The sequence below is a fragment of the Lutra lutra genome, chromosome 10, assembly GCF_902655055.1.
Source record: "Lutra lutra chromosome 10, mLutLut1.2, whole genome shotgun sequence".
NCBI classification, from domain to species: domain Eukaryota; kingdom Metazoa; phylum Chordata; class Mammalia; order Carnivora; family Mustelidae; genus Lutra; species Lutra lutra.
In genome coordinates this window covers 55,061,851-55,078,864 of record NC_062287.1, presented here as the reverse complement: position 1 = coordinate 55,078,864, position 17,014 = coordinate 55,061,851, and the positions used below count along the sequence as shown (strand labels likewise).

At 52.9% G+C, this 17,014-nt stretch overlaps 2 protein-coding genes across 13 annotated transcripts in view; both read right to left on the bottom strand.

Moving 5' to 3' along the window:
* Positions 1-1,215: 1,215 nt before the first annotated feature.
* On the bottom strand, positions 1,216-11,968 carry KLHL35 (kelch like family member 35). Of its 2 annotated transcripts, none has more exons than XM_047694027.1 (7): positions 11,762-11,968; positions 8,158-9,027; positions 6,826-7,010; positions 5,070-5,188; positions 4,273-4,461; positions 2,690-2,878; positions 1,216-1,717 (listed from the first exon to the last, which is right to left on the bottom strand). In XM_047694027.1, the coding sequence occupies exons 1-7, from the start codon at positions 11,767-11,769 to the stop codon at positions 1,529-1,531; spliced, it is 1,749 nt and encodes a 582-aa protein (XP_047549983.1). In that variant the 5' UTR covers positions 11,770-11,968; the 3' UTR covers positions 1,216-1,528. The 2 variants fall into 2 exon arrangements, with proteins under 2 accessions (XP_047549983.1, XP_047549984.1); XM_047694028.1 differs by having other exon boundaries at positions 1,601-2,515.
* A 2,371-nt stretch (positions 11,969-14,339) lies between these two features.
* GDPD5 (glycerophosphodiester phosphodiesterase domain containing 5) overlaps positions 14,340-17,014 on the bottom strand; it is an 82,545-nt gene continuing 79,870 nt past the window's right edge. For all 11 annotated transcript variants that reach the window (XM_047692872.1, XM_047692868.1, XM_047692864.1 and 8 more), the window contains one exon: positions 14,340-15,340. In XM_047692872.1, the coding sequence (XP_047548828.1) occupies positions 15,310-15,340 (31 nt within the window). In that variant the 3' untranslated portion in view covers positions 14,340-15,309. The remainder of the gene's footprint in view (positions 15,341-17,014) is intronic.

The following is a 17,014-nucleotide window of genomic DNA, read 5'->3' as shown; positions in this document are numbered from 1 at the left end:
CTCATTAAAAGTTTTTTAAAAATGCCAGTAATTGGGGCGCCTGGGTGGCTCAGTGGGTTAAGCCGCTGCCTTCGGCTCAGGTCATGATCCCAGGTCCTGGGTTCGAGCCCCACATCGGGCTTTCTGCTCAGCAGGGAGCCTGCTTCCTCCTCTCTCTCTGCCTGCCTCTCTGCCTACTTGTGATTTCTCTCTGTCAAATAAATAAATAAAATCTTTAAAAATAAATAAATAAATAAAAAATAAATAAAAAATGCCAGTAACTTAATTTAAGGATAGTGATTACCTCTGGGAGGAATGTGGGAAGGAATGGGTTTGGGAATGGAGGTATCTACAAAGGCATTTGTAACAATCTCTTTTTTTCTTTCTTTTTTAAAAAGATTTTATTTGACAGAGAGAGAGATCACAAGTGGGCAGAGCAACAGGCAGAGAGAGAGGGGGAAGCAGGCTCCATGCTGAGCAGAGAGCCCAATGTAGGGCTCAATCCCAGGACCCTGAGATCATGAGCCGAGCCAAAGGCAGAGGCTTAACCCACTGAGCCACCCAGGCACTTTTTTTTTTTTTTTAAACTTTCTTTCAACCAGCCACCCCATCCCTCCCACCTTCCTCCCCTCCAGCAACCTGCAGGTTTGTTTCCTGAGATAAAGTCTCTTATGGTTTATCTCCCTCTCTGGTTTCCTCGTTTCATTTCTCCCTCCTTACCCTTATGATCCTCTCTGTCTTGTTTCTCAAATTCCTCTTATCAATGGGATCATATGATAATTGTCTTTCTCTGACTAACTTAATTTGCTTAGCATAATACCCTCTAGTTCAATCCACATCGTTGCAAATGGCAAGATTTCAATTTTTTTTTAAGATTTTATTTATTTATTTGACAGACAGAGATCACAAGTAAGCAGAGAGGCAGGCAGAGAGAGAGGAAGGGAAGCAGACTCCCTGCTTTGCAGAGAGCCCAATGCGGGGCTTGATCCCAGTACCCTGGGATCATGACCTGAGCCGAAAGCAAAGGCTTTAACTCACTGAGCCACCCAGGCACCCCAAGATTTCAATTTTTGATGGCTGCATAATATTCCGTTGTATATATATACCACATCTTTATCCATTTGTCTGTTGATGGACATCTAGGCTCTTTCCATAGTTTGGCTATTGTGGACTGTAACAATCTATTTCTTAAGCTAGATGGTAGAAACACAGATATTTATTTTATTGTAATTCTTAAACTGTACAAAAATATATATATACTTTTTATGCATGAAATATTTCATAATTTTAAAAACATGTCCACACTGCCATTTTGAAAGTAAATAAGGTAACATATGAAGGTGCTTTGTAAAGAGTCAAAGCAGGGAGCAGATACTGGGCATTACTTTTCCACACAAAGCAGGCTTGAGCTAGAACAGAGACCCAACCTTTGAAGGAGGTTTTATTTCTACAAGAAAGGGGGGCAATAAATTAAGGGTTATTTACATGCAGATGCCATGAGGGGAGCAGTGGTGAGCCTGCTTCCTGGCTCAGGCTTTTCAAGTCTGAGTCACCTGCCCAGACTCTGAATGATGGTGATACAGCCATGGGAGCTGGTACAGCGTTGTAGGGATGGCTGGGCTTCTACCTGCCCATTGCTGGGGTCAAAGGTGAAGACCTTGTCGGTGCTCTCCCCGAGATCATCCCGCCCACCAAGGATGTGGACCTTCCCGTCACACACAGTCACACCACAGCTCTCCTGGATAGACAAACAGAAAGATAATCAGCTATGGGGTCCAGTGTGGGGCTCCCTCTATCCCTAACGGGCCAGGCCAGACAATAAAACCTTGACCCACAGAATACAAGCAGGCAGTCTGCATGGCAGAAAGGCAAGAACTAGGTGGATCTGAGTTCAATCTCTGGCATAACCCTTACTAAATGGCCTTAGACAAGTCACTTAAGCTCTCTGGGCCTCAGTTTCCTCCCCTGCAAAGAAGAATAATCGTACCTTCTTCATAAGGTTGCCATGACAGTTAATGGTATTAAGCAAGTGAAGCATTTTACATAGTGCCAGGAAGACAGTAAGCACTCCAGGAGCAGTGACAGCCATCACCATCACCATCACTGCCACCACTACTGCCCTGAGATCTCAGACTCAGAGAAGCCAGAAATCTCAAGCTCTTAGAATCACTGAAGGTCAGAACTGGCAGGGACCACCAATCCAACCATACCCCTATGTAGTTTCTTTGGAGTTTCGGGGAAGGGTACAAGAGATAGGGGAGGCCAGGAATGCAGGGGCCAGAGCCTCCAGGGCCGGGACCTCCCTGCTCTGATATAACTAGGGCAGGGGAACTTACCAAGTCTCTTCTCTACCTTGATCTCCCTGCAACAGGCTCCCAGCTGGTGGCCTTCAGGACAAGAGACTACAGGGTCATTTAGACCAAGACCCTCATCCAAGGCTAAAGCACTTGGAACTGGGGTTCCATGCTCTACCTTAGCATGGCTTACCTGGCAGCCTTGGGCAAGGCCTCAGTCTCTCCAAGGCTGGTCTCTTCATCTGTGGAACACAAGGCTGATCATCCTAATGAGGACAAAGCTAAGAAACTATGTCTAATTGCCTAGCATGGAGTCAGACAGACTCACAACCTCTGAGTTCCACATTCTTAGACCCAGGACTTTGCTCTCCTGAATGGAACCAATACTAAGGCTGTGCCTGGGAGCCTCTACTTACCACAGGGCTGGGGAGGACAGCTGCCTCCCCCCAGACATCTGTGCCAGGGTCATAGGTGAAGATTTTGCTCATGAGGCCCCCCACCACATAGATGGTGCCCTCAAGGGAGACAGCCTCGAGACACCGCTGTGAGAAAGGTGCTGGAGATCGCAGGCTCCACCTGTCCTCCTTGGGGTCAAAGCACTGCACCTGAGGGGCAGGAGAGGCTGTAGTGAACCCTCACCACCTCCCCGCCAACAACTGCCCTGCTGTGCAATCCTCCCACCTCCCCAGCAGGGGGACTCATTCAGCACGTTTGCTTCTATCTACCAGATCTGAGCTAGCATATGGGGGTGGAGGGGAGGGCAGAGGAGGCCCACCATCCCTGCCCTCAAGTGTGCTCAGTCTGGTTCTACATTCTGGCCCCCGCCCTGGACTCCTTTTGTCCAAAGCCTCTTCATCTTTCGGGGTCCAGAAAAGGTCTGCATCCCAGGAGGTGGGAGTACCATCTGCACTAGTGCTATAGAAGGTCCTCAGAGAGCAGGTCCAGCCTAGAGAGATGCATTTCTTATTGCGTACACTGTCAGCCCTCTTCTCTCCCCCTGTGCTCTGAGCTCATGACAAGATTCCAGCTGGGATGTCTTGCAGCCCCCATTCCTACAGCTGTCCACAGGCTTCCCAGGCCCACCACTGTTCACACCTTCCAGAGTTTCTGAGGGCTTCTACTACCTGCATGTTCACCTTTATTCTGTTTCCTCACTTGTTTACTTGGAGACTCCTGGAATGGCCTATCAGCACTGCACCAAAGGGCAGTTCCCCCAGCCAGCCCCAGGAAGGGGTGTGTGTGTCGGGGGGGCAGTGGGAGGGGTGTGGAATAAGGAGTGATGAGGGATCCTATTTAGGGAAAGATTCAAATCCCAGGACAACAGACTTGTGTGGCCATCAAGGGTGGGAGGAAGCTGCTATGAAGATTAATTTTCATTCACAGAAAGCCTAAATATCCAAGAACAGAAAATTTGGTTGCTAGACTATGGTTCATCCACTCCATAGTCTATTACACATTGAAATGATGGCTGTGAAGAGTTTCTAAGCATGTGGAAAATGCTTACTTTTAAATGAGAATAAAAAGCAGAATGCAAAATTTAGTAACGGTAAGAACACACAACTAAAAGAAACACAAAAGTAGATTCAGAAGAAGCCTGAAAGGCAGTGCACCAAAATATTAATAGTAGTTATCCTTTGGTGGTGGGATCATGTGTGATTTTTTTTTCTATTTCTCTGTGCTTTCTAAGTTTTCAATAGTGTGTGGGGGTTTTTTTCTGTTTGTTTGTTTTGTTTGGAATGAAGGGAAAACATTTTAATTGACCCCACCCTTGCCCTAACTTAATTTTTAAAATCTATGAAACCCATATGGCACCAGCTCAAATATTCGGGTCTGGACCCACTGTGTGACCTTGGGGTCATGTCTCTGAACTCACTTCCTTGCTGAAACCCAGGGGGTCAACTCCTCAGGGCTGTTGGGAGTGAGAAAACAGACAAGGACATGAAAGTGCCAACACTGTGCCCAGCACACAGCAGGCCTCCGGCACCAGGTCCATGCCCACCTTGTTGGTGCTGACACCGTCCTGGCCGGCACCCCCGATCACGTAGATCCTGCCCTCGCAGGACACCACTGCCGCCGAGCTCACCGCCTCGGGGAGCGGCGCCGCAGCCGCCCAGCTGTTGGAGAAGGGGTCGTAGCGTTCTACACTGCGCAGGCGCCGAAGACCATCAAAGCCACCTACCACGAACAGCTGCAGATGAGGACAAGCAAGGGTGGGATGCTGGAGATGCCTCCTGAAGGCTCAGCGCCTTCTCTGTGTCTCAGCCCACTGCCTCCTCTATGCACGGAGAAACTATCACCGGACCCACAGGAGGTACATCCCAGCACTGCCAGTGCCTGGGCAGCCTCCCTTAGTGGGCTTCTTCTATTAACTGGGGGTAATGATATCCGCCTCCAGGATGGGTATTAGACCTGTCAAATATCCGACACCAAGCTGATGCTTAATAATAGCTAATAATTTATTGAGAGTGTATCGCCTTACTTAAGTGATCCTAAGAAGCATTTTTATTTTCTGAATTCAGGACGTAGCTTACAAAGATAGATTTGTTTTTTTAAGTGGCTGGTCAAAATTCACACCTAGTCTGGCCCCACAGCCCACACTTTGACCCCTGACTACTAGGCTGTGCTGTTAGCGTAATTAGTATTATTAGTAGCATTATCATGTAACTTCGGGCAAGTATCTTTTCTTTTTGGTGGTTGAGATCCCATCTTTCAGAGAGACTGTCTTATAGGATCTTCCCCCAGGAAGTCCATTGATCTGTGCCTTGAGCCACAGGGCAGCAGCTGCTGTGTCCCTACCTGCCCCTGCATGACTGCCATCTTGTGCCTCCATCTGCCCTTGACCAGTGAGGCCACCTTGATCCAGGTGTGCAGAGGGGTGCTAAACATCCACACATCACGGCTGTTGATGTGGCCTCCTGGGGAAAGAGAAGCAGCTGTTGACTCCAGACCCTCTTGGGGTCAACAGCACCTCTAAAGACCTAGAAACAAGGGCCCCCAGATCCAAAGGAAGAGTTAAGGGTAGACAATGTACTTTGAACAAATGGTGGGAAGGTGTGAATTAGGACAAGGGGTGGGGAGTTTTAAAGGGAAAGGCCTGAGAGATTTAGGGAGAAGGAGATGATCTTTACTGGGTGCCTTATGGTGGTATGCCAGGCTCTGTACTCTGGGAAGCAAAGAGGGGGCCACTTAGAATTCAGCTGGAGAGAAAAGTAAACAGTGTGCCCAAAACAAGCATCAGCAACGGGCTGGGGGCAGAGGGAAAGCAGAGCCACCTGCACTGGGATGAGAAAAGGTAGAGAGTGACTCAGTAACCCTGCCTCATTCCTGCCTTTACCTTCATGATTTCATGTCTGTTCTCACCCTTTCAGGTGTTAAGATTATTGTACCCAGTTTACAGACAGGAAACTCAGATGTGGCTTAGAGACCAGGAAGGCCCTGCTGAAGGCCCCATAGCCTTTCACTCTAGTCCTTCCAATAACCAGAACCAGAACTTCTAGTCTCCCAAGTTGAGCACTGGTATGCCCTGTGGGGTTAGGCCCTGGAATGCAGACTGTGGACTCTTCCCTGTTCCTCCCGGAGTTACTGACCAGCGACTCACCTCTTAGAAGCAGCCTTCCCGGGGACAACCCTGACTGCATCCCTCAGCCTGAGCCCATGACTCCAAGCCCCAGCTCTGTTTTTAGCCTTTGCCTCTGTGTATTCCCACCAGCACCCAGCAGAGGCCCTACATGGTGTTCACCATGTAGGCCATCTGCAGCTTTGGATAAATTGTCCAGTAATAAGTGTGGCCTGGATGGTTCCTGAGTCCTTTCTGGCTCATTCTGCTGCTCCTTATCCTTCCCAAACACTGATAGCTCCCTACAACAAGCGCAGTCTACCTCGGCCTGGAGTCAAAGCCTCCCTGATCCCACTTGACTCCCTTTCCTGCCTCATCTACAATACCTCTCTCCCTTCCTCTCCCAGACGCATTCAACCTGCACTTTGGAGACCTGAGCACCTGGGGTTCCTTTCTTCATATTCCTGTCTTCATGCCTTTGCCTATGCTGTTTCCTCCAGATTTTCAAGGTCCAGGTGAAAAGTCTGATGGTCAAGTGAAATCTCTATCTATCCATCTCCAGGGGAGCAGGGCCTGTTTTATTCTCTCTCTAGGGCCTGACCCTCAGGGAGGCACAATCCACTGGTACCAAACCGATCCGTGTTCTTCCTAACTTTAACCATTTTTGAGATAATGGGAAAATTCTTAACCTCCCTGTAAGATGGGGTTGTAGCAGAAATTGAGTAACTTATGTAAGCTGTGTAGCATAATGTTCTGTACATAGTTGGCTAGAGAAAGAGAAGTAATTAATAGTAATACGAATTGAAGTGGACATTGCTGAATGGCAGTCGGGGTCCTACCAATGACTGGCCCTGAAGGACTCCACACCAGCTCAGCCAATAGCTGTAGGTTATCAGGGAAAATCCCACCCCCACTTCGCGGTTGGAGAAAAAGGGAGAGGCGTGAAGAGGCAAAGAGCCAATCCTGTGGGGGCTCCCGCTGCGGCCCTGCCCTCACCGGAAACATAGACGTCATTGCGGAGAGCACAGGCAGCGAACTCTGAGCGTGTGTAGCCTGGGAGGCTGGGCAGTGGGGTCCAGCGCCGGCTCTCTGGATGGTAGGCATCGGTGAAGGGCAGCTTCAGGAGCCCCTTGCGGTCGCAACCGCCGATGACCACGATCACTTCAGCTAGGTCCATGAATCTGGCGTGGGGATAAGCCCAATGCCCGTTGACCCACACCCAAGTTTTGGCCCTCTCTCATCTTCTCTTTAACCACACTGTACCATCCTGCTGCTCTTCCATGCCCTTATGCCCTTTTGCACTCCCTGCCCGCCTGTCCCATGCTGGACTCTGCCACCTCCTTCCCTAGTACTGATGGGAAGACAAGTCACCAATCCTTAATCCCAGTCTACCGACATCTAAATTACAGGGAAAGGATCATTACAGAGTCCTTACCTAGAGAAGTCACCTCGTTTAATCCTTATGATAGTTTAATTAGGCAGGGATTTTCCTCCTTTTGCAGAATGGGAAACTGATGCTCATAGACTTTGGCTTGCCATGAGTCATGGAGCCAATAAGTGAGAGAGCTGGAATTCAAGCCCAGGTTGGCTGCCACTAACCCATTCTCTTTACCCTTTTCTGCCCTTCATCCCCGCCTAATTCTGCTGCCTCCCTCCTACTATAACCATTTCCTAAACCCATTCCCTAATCACTAATTCCATTGGACTAGCATGCACACCCCTTCAGTAAAACATTCTCCCCTCCCACTAACCAACCCCTCAGGCTTCTGACTCCACCAGAATTTCCAAACCAAGCCACCAGCTTCCTATCTTATTCCTTTGACAAATATTGAGCACCTTCTTTGTAGCACGCCCTGAGCTTAAAGTGTTGGAGACACAGTGTGTTAAGACAGAGGCATCCTGTCTTCTATCCCCTGGAGGATGACAGCCTGTCTTGGACTACTTCACCCAAAGTCTGGCCTGGCATTCCAGGGGGTGGGAGAGCAAGTCTCTTTCATTTTTTTACCAGGCCCTATTTTTAGGATAAAGGGTATTTCCAATTACGGGACACCCAGCACAAGATCTGCACAGGAGCAGCACTCAGAATTATGGATGGATGGGCAAGAGGAAAGATGTATGCAAGGTGTGAGATCCCTGCGTCTCCCCCACTGGGCTGTGAATTCTCCAAGGGTAGAATTCCTAATACCAAGCCCATGAAATTTGTATTGAATGAATGAGCAAAGCCCATTCCAGAGGCACGATAAAGTGATTGAATTAAAGGATGCCACAAGTATGAATGGTCGCAGAATTGGGGATGAGGGCGAGGGGCAAGGGGGCAAGGAGCCGTACCTCCGCGGCCGGGCCCGCAGCGCTCCGGCCTCGTGGCCAAGGATGAAGCAGGCACGGGCCTCGAGCAGCAGCGGGCGGCACTCGCGGCTGGCCTGAAGCAGCTCGTCGGCCTCCACCTTCTCCACGAAGTAGGCGGGCGCCAACAGGGGCAGACGCACGTGCTCCAGCAGGCGCCGCAGCTGCCCACGGCGGGCCGGCGCGTCGTGGCGCACCCAGCGCATGGCCGCCTCGAACACGGCCTCCTCCCGCGCCACGCCCAGCGCCGGGTCGGCCAGCAGCGCCGCTACTTCATCGGGCGCCAGCTCCAGGAAGTCGGCGTGGCGCGCCACTTCGACGAAAGCCTGGCGCAGCACGTGGCCACAGCGCTCGGCCAGCGAGGCAAGCGAGAAGGCGGCGGCCACGCGGCGCAGCGCCAGACTGTTGGCGGCGCGCAGACGACCCTCCAGGAAGCTGGCGCAGGCCTCGCGCAGGCCCACCACGCCCAGCCGCTCGGCTAGCGCCAGCACGGCCGCCGCTTCGTCCTCAGCGCGCAGGCGCACGCCCGCGCCGTACACGTAGTCGAGCACCACTGCCAGCGCCGCCGCTGCGTCCGGCCCCGTCTCCGAGGCCACGGGCGCCAGGGGCACCACGGCCAGGCCGCGCTCCGGTTGCCCCGCTGCGAACAGGCTGCGGAAGTAGGCACTGCCCGCGCTGAGCGCCGCGCGGTGGCACGGGAAGTCGCAGCCACCGGCGCGCAGCACCACGTCTGTGAGAGTGCCGCTCCGCCGGTACGCGTTGAGAGTCTGTAGAACGCGCTGTGCGTGGCAGGACCCCGCGCACGGCGCCAGGGAGCCGGGCTCAGACTCCTCCAGCGCTGGGCCCTCCAGCATCCTGCCAGATAAAGAACACAAACAGCGTCGGAATACCCCTGGTGGGTTGGGAGAGAGGGCAGAAGGCCTGTCATCCGTTGGTTCCGTCGTTTGTTTCCTGGTTTACCCAAGCCGGCATGTGTGAATGTGACGCACGTGCTTTCATTTACGCAGCTCCTCTTCCTTCCATCCCTTCATCCCTTCATCTGAGTCCTAATGGCGGCAGTGACCTCGTCCCTGCCTACTAGAGGACTAGGCCCTGCCTTAGCTATATCACCTCCTTTCTCACCCACTTCAGCCATATTACTCTTTCTGTTCTTCAGACTCGTTAAATTGTCGTCACTATCAGCAGGAGACAGATGGCAAGCTCTCAAATGGGATAATTTGAGGATAGTCTAATAAAGGAACGATTTACAAACACGTAGATAGTGTTTAGGACCTCCCAGAAGGGGTAAAGCAGTGCCCGTGGCCGCCAACAGCAGGGAGACTTTAGCTCTCTAAGGTCCTGAATGGGAGGACTGGGAGCTTACAGGAACCTACACAAAATACCTGTATAGGAAGGGTCCCCTGACAGGAGCTGCAGAAGTGATTCAGGCTACCCCACAGAGACCTAGTGTGGTGTGGGGAGGAATAACTGTGCTCCCTCTTGTCACCCTATTCTGTCTCCTGATCCCCTTAGATGTTCTGCACTGACCAAACTCTGATTTTTAAAAAATTATATATATATATATATATATATATATATATATATATATATATATATATTTATTTATTTATTAGAGAGTGTGTGCCATGAAGGAGCTGGGGGAGGGACAGAGGGAGAGGGAGAGGGATAAGCAGACTCCCCGCTGAGTGTGGAGCCCGACACTGGGCAGGATCCCAGGATCCCAAGATCATGACCTGAGCTGAAGTCAGACGCTTAACGACCAAGCCACCCAAGTGCACCCAATTATTCTATTTAATATCAGCTTCTCCTACAGCAGGTGCTCAGTTAATATCGGTTTAAGCAGAGTGAATATCTGACATGTATTTAGAGCCTTTTCTGTGCCAGGTAATGAGCAGGACAGGCAGAGACCCTGCTCTCCTGGATCTCACAGCTTGGTGGGGGTCTCATGGGGTACTGTGGGAGCCGATAGAAGGGGCACTAGTCCCTGTTGGAGGGGAGTCAGGGAAGGTAGCCCTGAGGAGGAATCTTCAGACTGAGAAGCATAGGGAGAATAAGCCAGGAGAAGGGAAGGGAGTGCAGGGAGGACGTCTCCATTTAGAGAACAATCTTTGCTAAGGCCCAGAGAGAAGGAGGGCGGGAGACTAGAACCCAGTCTGAGAGCTAAGTTAGCCCTCTCTCTAGTGAGTTCTGTGTTCTCAAGGAAGCACTGGGCCAGGGGGATAGAAGGAGGTGGCTCTAAGGACTAATCCAGGTTCTGTACCTGCCTCTGTCACTAACTCACTGGGCAAGTCACTCTCCTTCAGTTTTCCCCTCTGAAATGGGATTGCGATGCCCACCTCACAGCATTGTTGCGACGTTTGCTTATGAAGTGGACTATGAAAAGTGCTAGGTACATAGCACAGACTCAGCTAACACAAGAGGAAGGGAGCACACCAGGTGTGCTGGCTTTTATGTATATAATTTTGTTTGATCCTCACAACCTTTAGATGCCCCCGCCCTTTGTTAAATTTGTCCTAAGGAAAGAAGCACACAGGAAACTTCAGAGGTTGCTCTGAGGATCAAAGGAGGGGTGTTTGTGAAAGCACTCTACAGACTGGGACACGGTACTGGGCTGGTTATGATTTGATCGTTATCAATATGCAGTCTCTGCTTGCACACCTCCCGGGACAGAGAGCTCACTTCTTTATGTGGCAACTTACTCTAGGGGAGCATAGCTCGGCCCTCTACCTCTTGCCTCTCCCTCCATCTCCTGATCCCAAGTGCTCTGCCTCCTCTGAGACTGCTTTGCCCTGGAGGTCAGATTTGGCTTTCACTGCTCGTGCCCCGGTTATCCTGGGTGGTGGATCCCCATGTCAGGATTATAGAAATGAGCTCCCTGGTGGGCAGGGTCCCAGGAAGCTAACTATGCCCAAGTAGAGGGGCTGGGCCCTGAACCCACCTGGCACCAGACTCTGCATGCCTAGGTACTCAGCCATACTTGCTAGGGTGAAGGCATCTCCTAAGCAGCAGCCCAGGACCAGCTGAGGGAGGTGAGAGAGGTCACCTAGAGTATGCTGCCCCCGGTCCATTCTGTGCTGGCTGCTTTCCAAGAAAGCAGCCAGCCCCTGAGCTGAGATCCAGGAGGGCAGGTCTCTTTGGGGGTGAGGAGGGGCCTCTTCCTGCAGCACAAGGGGCTGGGTGCGGGGGGGGGGGCAGGGAATCATCTGGGAAGTGCACCAGTACTTTTTCATTCTTTCTATTGCTATCTGCTGTGCCAGGCACTGTGGCCACACTGGGACCTCGGACAGTTTCCATCCTGGGGATTCCCAGTCTGGGGGCCGGACGACCCAGTTGCAATGTAGACAGTAGGGATTCCCAGGCCGGGCTCCACTGGACATTCTCCCGTCCTAGCTAAGAATCTATGTACCTCCAGCCAAGAGTCCTGATGCAAACTAAGAGGTCCTGCCCCTAGAAGTGGGCATGCCCCCTTGTTACTTGTTCACACCCACACCCAGTCACATGCACACAAACACACACATACTCAGCCTTGTAGACGCCACACAGCCCTGCCGGTTCAGGGGCCAAGTCCCCGGATGTACCTGGCACTTACCTGGCCATGGCCTCACACAGGTGCTCTACAGCTGCTGCTCTTCTCCTGACCACTCCTGTACGTCCTGCTGCTGCACCCTGGCAGTACGGGCTCTGGTGTCCTTGCCGCTCTGCCTGGACTCCTGCTCCAGCTCAGCCGCAGGAGGACAAAGGGGCTGGACGCCAGGGGGGAGGGGGGAGGAGAGGAGGGGGAGGAGGGGACGCTGGGCTTTTGTTCCATTCTTGGGCCAGCCCCGGGAAGGAGGGAGGGAAGGAAGGAGGCAGAAAGTAAGCATGGCATTGACTGTGCATGCATCTCGGGGATCCTTGTACCTGGTTTGGAGGTGATCTGGCCCTGGCCATGCCCCTGAATAAATGCATGGATGTGAAGGTGTGTGTGGGGCCTGCCCTAAGCAGTCAGGGTGTTTCTGGGGGGTTGTGAAGGTGCCGGTGTTCCAGGGCCCCTGTATGTGAGTGTGGGAGCACACAGGGACGTGGTGAGTGTGACTGTGTGGTTGCAGGTGTTGACTCACACCATGGCTGGGTAGCTTAGGGCTCTCAGATTCCCTCCTGCCTCTGTGAGACTCTGCCTGTGTTCCTCTTTGACAGCAGACATTGTCATAGTAGGACTTCATGTGTCTGGTTGTCTGTCCGGTGTGTCCCTCTTTGTGTCTATGTGATCCTGTGTGTGATCACATAGGTCTGTCTGTGCAGGACAGGGGGCTGTGTCTTGTGGCCCGTGCGTGTCCTATGTCTGTGGCATGGTATGAGTTGAGGTGGTTTTCAGCAATGGACCCATGTTGGAGGGGACTCAGTGAGGGGGGCCGTCGTGGTACGGAGCAGGCCTGGTTGGGGTAGATGAGAGGAGGCAGCTCTGGGCCGGCCTGGCCTCCAGGAGCCAGAGGAGGTCACCCCATATGCTGGTCTCCACAAAGGGCCACAGGACCTGGTGTTTGAGAGGCCGGTAAGATTTGCCTTCATAGAGGAAGACAGCAGTTGGGAGGAGGTTACTCTGATGAGAGCCTAGATAGACCCGGGGCACTTGGGGTCTGGTCCTGGAACTGCTATGCCCCGCCACGGAGCCCTAGGCAGATCACTGCCCATCCCTTCGCCCAGCTCTTCATCTTGGCAGGAGGGAGACGCGCAGTTCCTGCCCTGCCGTATCTTATTGGGTTGTTGTGACCCTCAAGGGGAGGTTTGTCAGTGAAAGCTGTGTGCTGTGTGGAGTCCGTGAGGCCTGGGTGCTGCAGGAACGTGGCCTGGCCAGCTTGGATGGGCTGAGTTTGTGGAAGGAGCTGTGGTCGGGTCACTGTGATGCTGGCCAAGTGTGTGTCCTGAGGCCTAGGGGCAGCGTCTGTTTCGTGTACCCCATGCCAGGGAATGGTATATCTGCTTTCTCCCTAAAGAAGGAGTGTGTGTTGCTAGGCGTCAAAGGACAAGAGAGATTTGGGCCCTTTTATATCTGTACCTGGGAAGAAGGGCCCTGGAGCAGGTGGAGGGCAGGCTCTGCCTGGTAGGGGCCGCACCCCTGAGGTCCAAGGCAGGAGGGAAGAAATGGGAAGAGAAGGGGTCCCATCTCTGGTTTTCCTGCAAACAAGGCAGGCAGTCTGTCCTCCGTAGACAAGTGGAGAATGTGAGGGATGGCATCAGGAAGGTGGGGTTCTCAGTAACTCTTCAGGTCAAGCGATATTGATCCCTGAAGGATCAGGGATGTCTCAGATAGCCCAAGTGTGGCCATGAGCCTGGGATAGCCTGACCAGGAGCACTGATGGGACAGGGAAAGGCTGGAATGAAAGGTCAAATCCACTTTCCTGGGTGGATCTGCCAGAGGCTGGAGCAGTTACTGAGGCATTGTGGGTGGAGCAGTGTGCCCCATCCCTGATCCAGCCATTCAGGATTCCCCTTACACTTCATGCCCAGGGAGAAGGGGGAGTTGACCTCTGTCCCAGGAAGGGATGCACTTGGCAGATGTTCAGTAGGAGGAAAGGAGGGTGAATCCCCTCACAGTTCCTAGAGGGCAGTCCTAGAGGTTAATGCGGGGTCCCAGTCTGAATTCCACATTTGGGAGGGGTTTCTTTTCCTTTCTTCCAAGAAGGTGCCAGAATTGCTCAGACCGCAAGAATTCTATCCAGAAGACCCGTATTTGGAGAAGAGATAAATCTCTTGGAAGCACCTCAGAAAGCCTCCATGTGGCTGTGAGGGGACCTGCTAGTTCCGCCACCTAGCCCTATATCAGACCCAGGAAACCTCCCCATCTGCCTTGACATTCTGGCTGGTTACAGAGGCCATGCATCCACTCTGGGGCCAGAGCTCAAGTGGGCTTCTGGCTTTGCCCATACTAAGCTGTGTGACTTTGGATGGTCACTTTACCACTCCAGGACCGTCTCCCCGCACCACAATATGGGGATTCTAGAACCCAACCCCAAGGCTGTTCATGAAGTCACGGTGTCCTGGTGATGCTAGGTAGGGGTCCAAACACCCTGCGCTCTTCCATTCATTTCTGAGAATGCTTCCTCCTCAAATCATTGGCCTCAAACTGAATCCCAAACCCAGCAAACCCTATCCCTTCCCTCCCATAGACCATTCAGAGACGACACATGTCAAGATGGCAGCTTTAATCATATTGGCCAAGGCCCTCAGGCTTGCTCCGCTATAGACCTCCTTGGGCACATGCCCACCGTTGGCCATGCCTAGAACACTCTTCCCACGTGACCACTGCCCTATGGCCACTGATGCGGAAACCTGAAGTTGTGTCAGTCTGTGGATCTCTTGGGTCTCTGTGCCTCTGTGCCCTAGAGACCTGCTGGAAACTTAGGTCAGGGTTTGTAAAAGTAGCCTTAAGCCTACTCTTCTGGCCATCTCTAGCTGCTCCTGGGGACTTGGCTCAGTCCTTCTCCCAGGGCAGGGCCAGTGGTGGTATGAGTCCGGTTGGGGAGGAGTTTCTCCACCACTGCAGCAGGCTTTCCTCCTGGGCTGAAAATCCTTGTGCTTTTGAGACTGACATGAAGAACAGAGCTGCTGGGGGCAGAGGCCTAGCCCAGGCCCTCAAGGCAGGAGACATGCAGAAGTCAGTTGCCTCTGAGCATAGACATGTGGACATCCACATTCTCAGCTGCCACAGGGGCCAGGGCATAGCCCAGTGACTCAGCAACCTTCCAGATCAGGATATAAGGGAAGGCCTCCAGGGGAGGGCCAGGCCCCAGGCCCCAAACTTTCCAGAAGGAGCCCCAGGCCTGCAGGGGCATTTGCAAGGTTGGAGTCCTGACCCAGGTGGGCCTCAGGAGAGAGGGGATCCTCCTCCAGGGGAGGCCATGGCTGACAGAGGGCTGGAGCCAATGAGGAGGCGGTGGAGCCAGCTCCCAGGGCACTCCCCATGCAGACATGCTTCTGCCAGCTCTTATGGGTTCCCTGATCTCCACGTTAGGTTCAGGCTGGGACAGACCGGGTTTCAGCTAACGCCCACTCCGGTCCATGAGAGTCTTGGTGTGGCTGCCACTCCTTCGGTGATCCGCAGGGGTGGAAGCACTGGTGGTGTATGTGTCGTAACTGTGGTCTGAGCATCCAGAGAGCTCATCGGAGACCTCCATGCCGTCGCTGATCTCTGTGGGGCCAGAGGGAGGCAGAACGGGAGTGGGGAGAGTGGGGTCAATGAGGATGGCTGGCAGATGCAGTGGGAAGAGTACCCCGCAGCAAGCCCTTGTCAGGCACTTGGAGGCTCATGAGATCACTGGGCTTGGGTCTGCTGCTGAGTTGGCTTTCAAGGCCCTCCTTGGACTCTGCAGACACTCAGTCTCCTCTGCTGTTCCGCCTTCCAGCCCCAGAAAACCATCTGTCCCCTCCTGACCTTTGTGCCCGTGAGTTTATTCCACTCAGGGCCTTTGTACACATTGGCCCCTCTCCTGAGAGTGACCTCCCTGTCAATACCTCCTTTTCTTAAAATCTGGTTCAGTTGTTCTCATCTCTGTTACTACCACCTCCTAAAAGCCTTCCCTGAGCCCCCTCAAGCTGGAATGGAGCCTCCTCACGGCCCCCCCCATCTCCTGTTTCCCCCTGCCCCATCACCTCCTCTGTCGTCCCTACCTGTGACCCCACTAGCCGGAGTACATGCAGTACGGGGGGAAGGTCTGGGCATCTGTGTCTTGCTGTCTGGTACAGCACTGGGCATAAAACAGAGGCTCAGAAAAGGTCTGCTGAGTAGAGCTGAGCCCACCCTGAGGGGAGGGGAGGCTGAGGGTCTCTGTAAAGGACTTTTCAGCCTGGAGTGGGCAGGGTGGGCGAGGACTGTGGCTGGCCTGAGTCTGCCCTCAGAAGGTGCTCAATGAATGGCCTTTGGCACTGAAGGATGGGGGGGCTGGAGGTACAGAACCTGCCAGGTCTAGGGGCTGGCCTGTTTTTTCTGTTCATTCTCCCTGCCCCTTCTGAATTCTCTGGGCCAGGCTGTAGGAGCCTGGGCACCCCAGTGGGTGCCTTTGGCCCCTCATCCCAGGAGCTCCCCAGTGTGGCTGGAGGGCTGCGGGCCACAACGGGAGGCACTCCAACCCAGCCTTAGTGCTCAGGGAAGCTCCTTTTGAGCCAAGGCAGGAGAATACAAGTGCCCCATAGGCAAGAATCTGGGACTCCTAGGCACCTAACACAGTGACGAGTTCATCTGTTGAAGGAATGAATAAATAAAGGGGTGAATGAATGAGTGGATGTTCACACAGTCCCGGGAACCAGCCCCCAAATCAGTCACCCCCACTGGGGTGTCATTCATTCAGACAGTGGTTACCAAGCATACCTCTGGGCCAGGCGTGGTTCTAACTGTCAAGCACGCTGTGAAGGAGTGCCAGTCCCTTTTACAGAGGAGTCTGACGCCAACATGCTCTCGTTCACCTGTCTAGTTGGGGACAGAGCTGGGATTTGAACCCCAGCCCATCTGGCTTCTAAATATTCCTCAAATCTCTCCCCTCCTCTGTGTTCCTCGTTCAGTCTCTCCTGAGTTACTGGTTTCTTTGCCTCCAGCTTCCCCCTCTTGTCCACCATCCATACTTATTATAGGTGGAATTGTGTTCTCTCCCAAAATCATAGGTTGAAGTCCTAACCCCCAGTACTGCCAGAATGTGACTTTGAGAATAAGGTTGTTGCAGATGGTAATTGGTTAAGATGAAGTCATTAAGGTGGGCCCCAGTCCAGTCTGCCTGGTGTCCTTATAAAGAGGGGAGATTTGGACACATAGATGCATACTGGGAGAACACCATGTCAACACAAAGAGGACCACCCACAAGTTAAGGAGAGA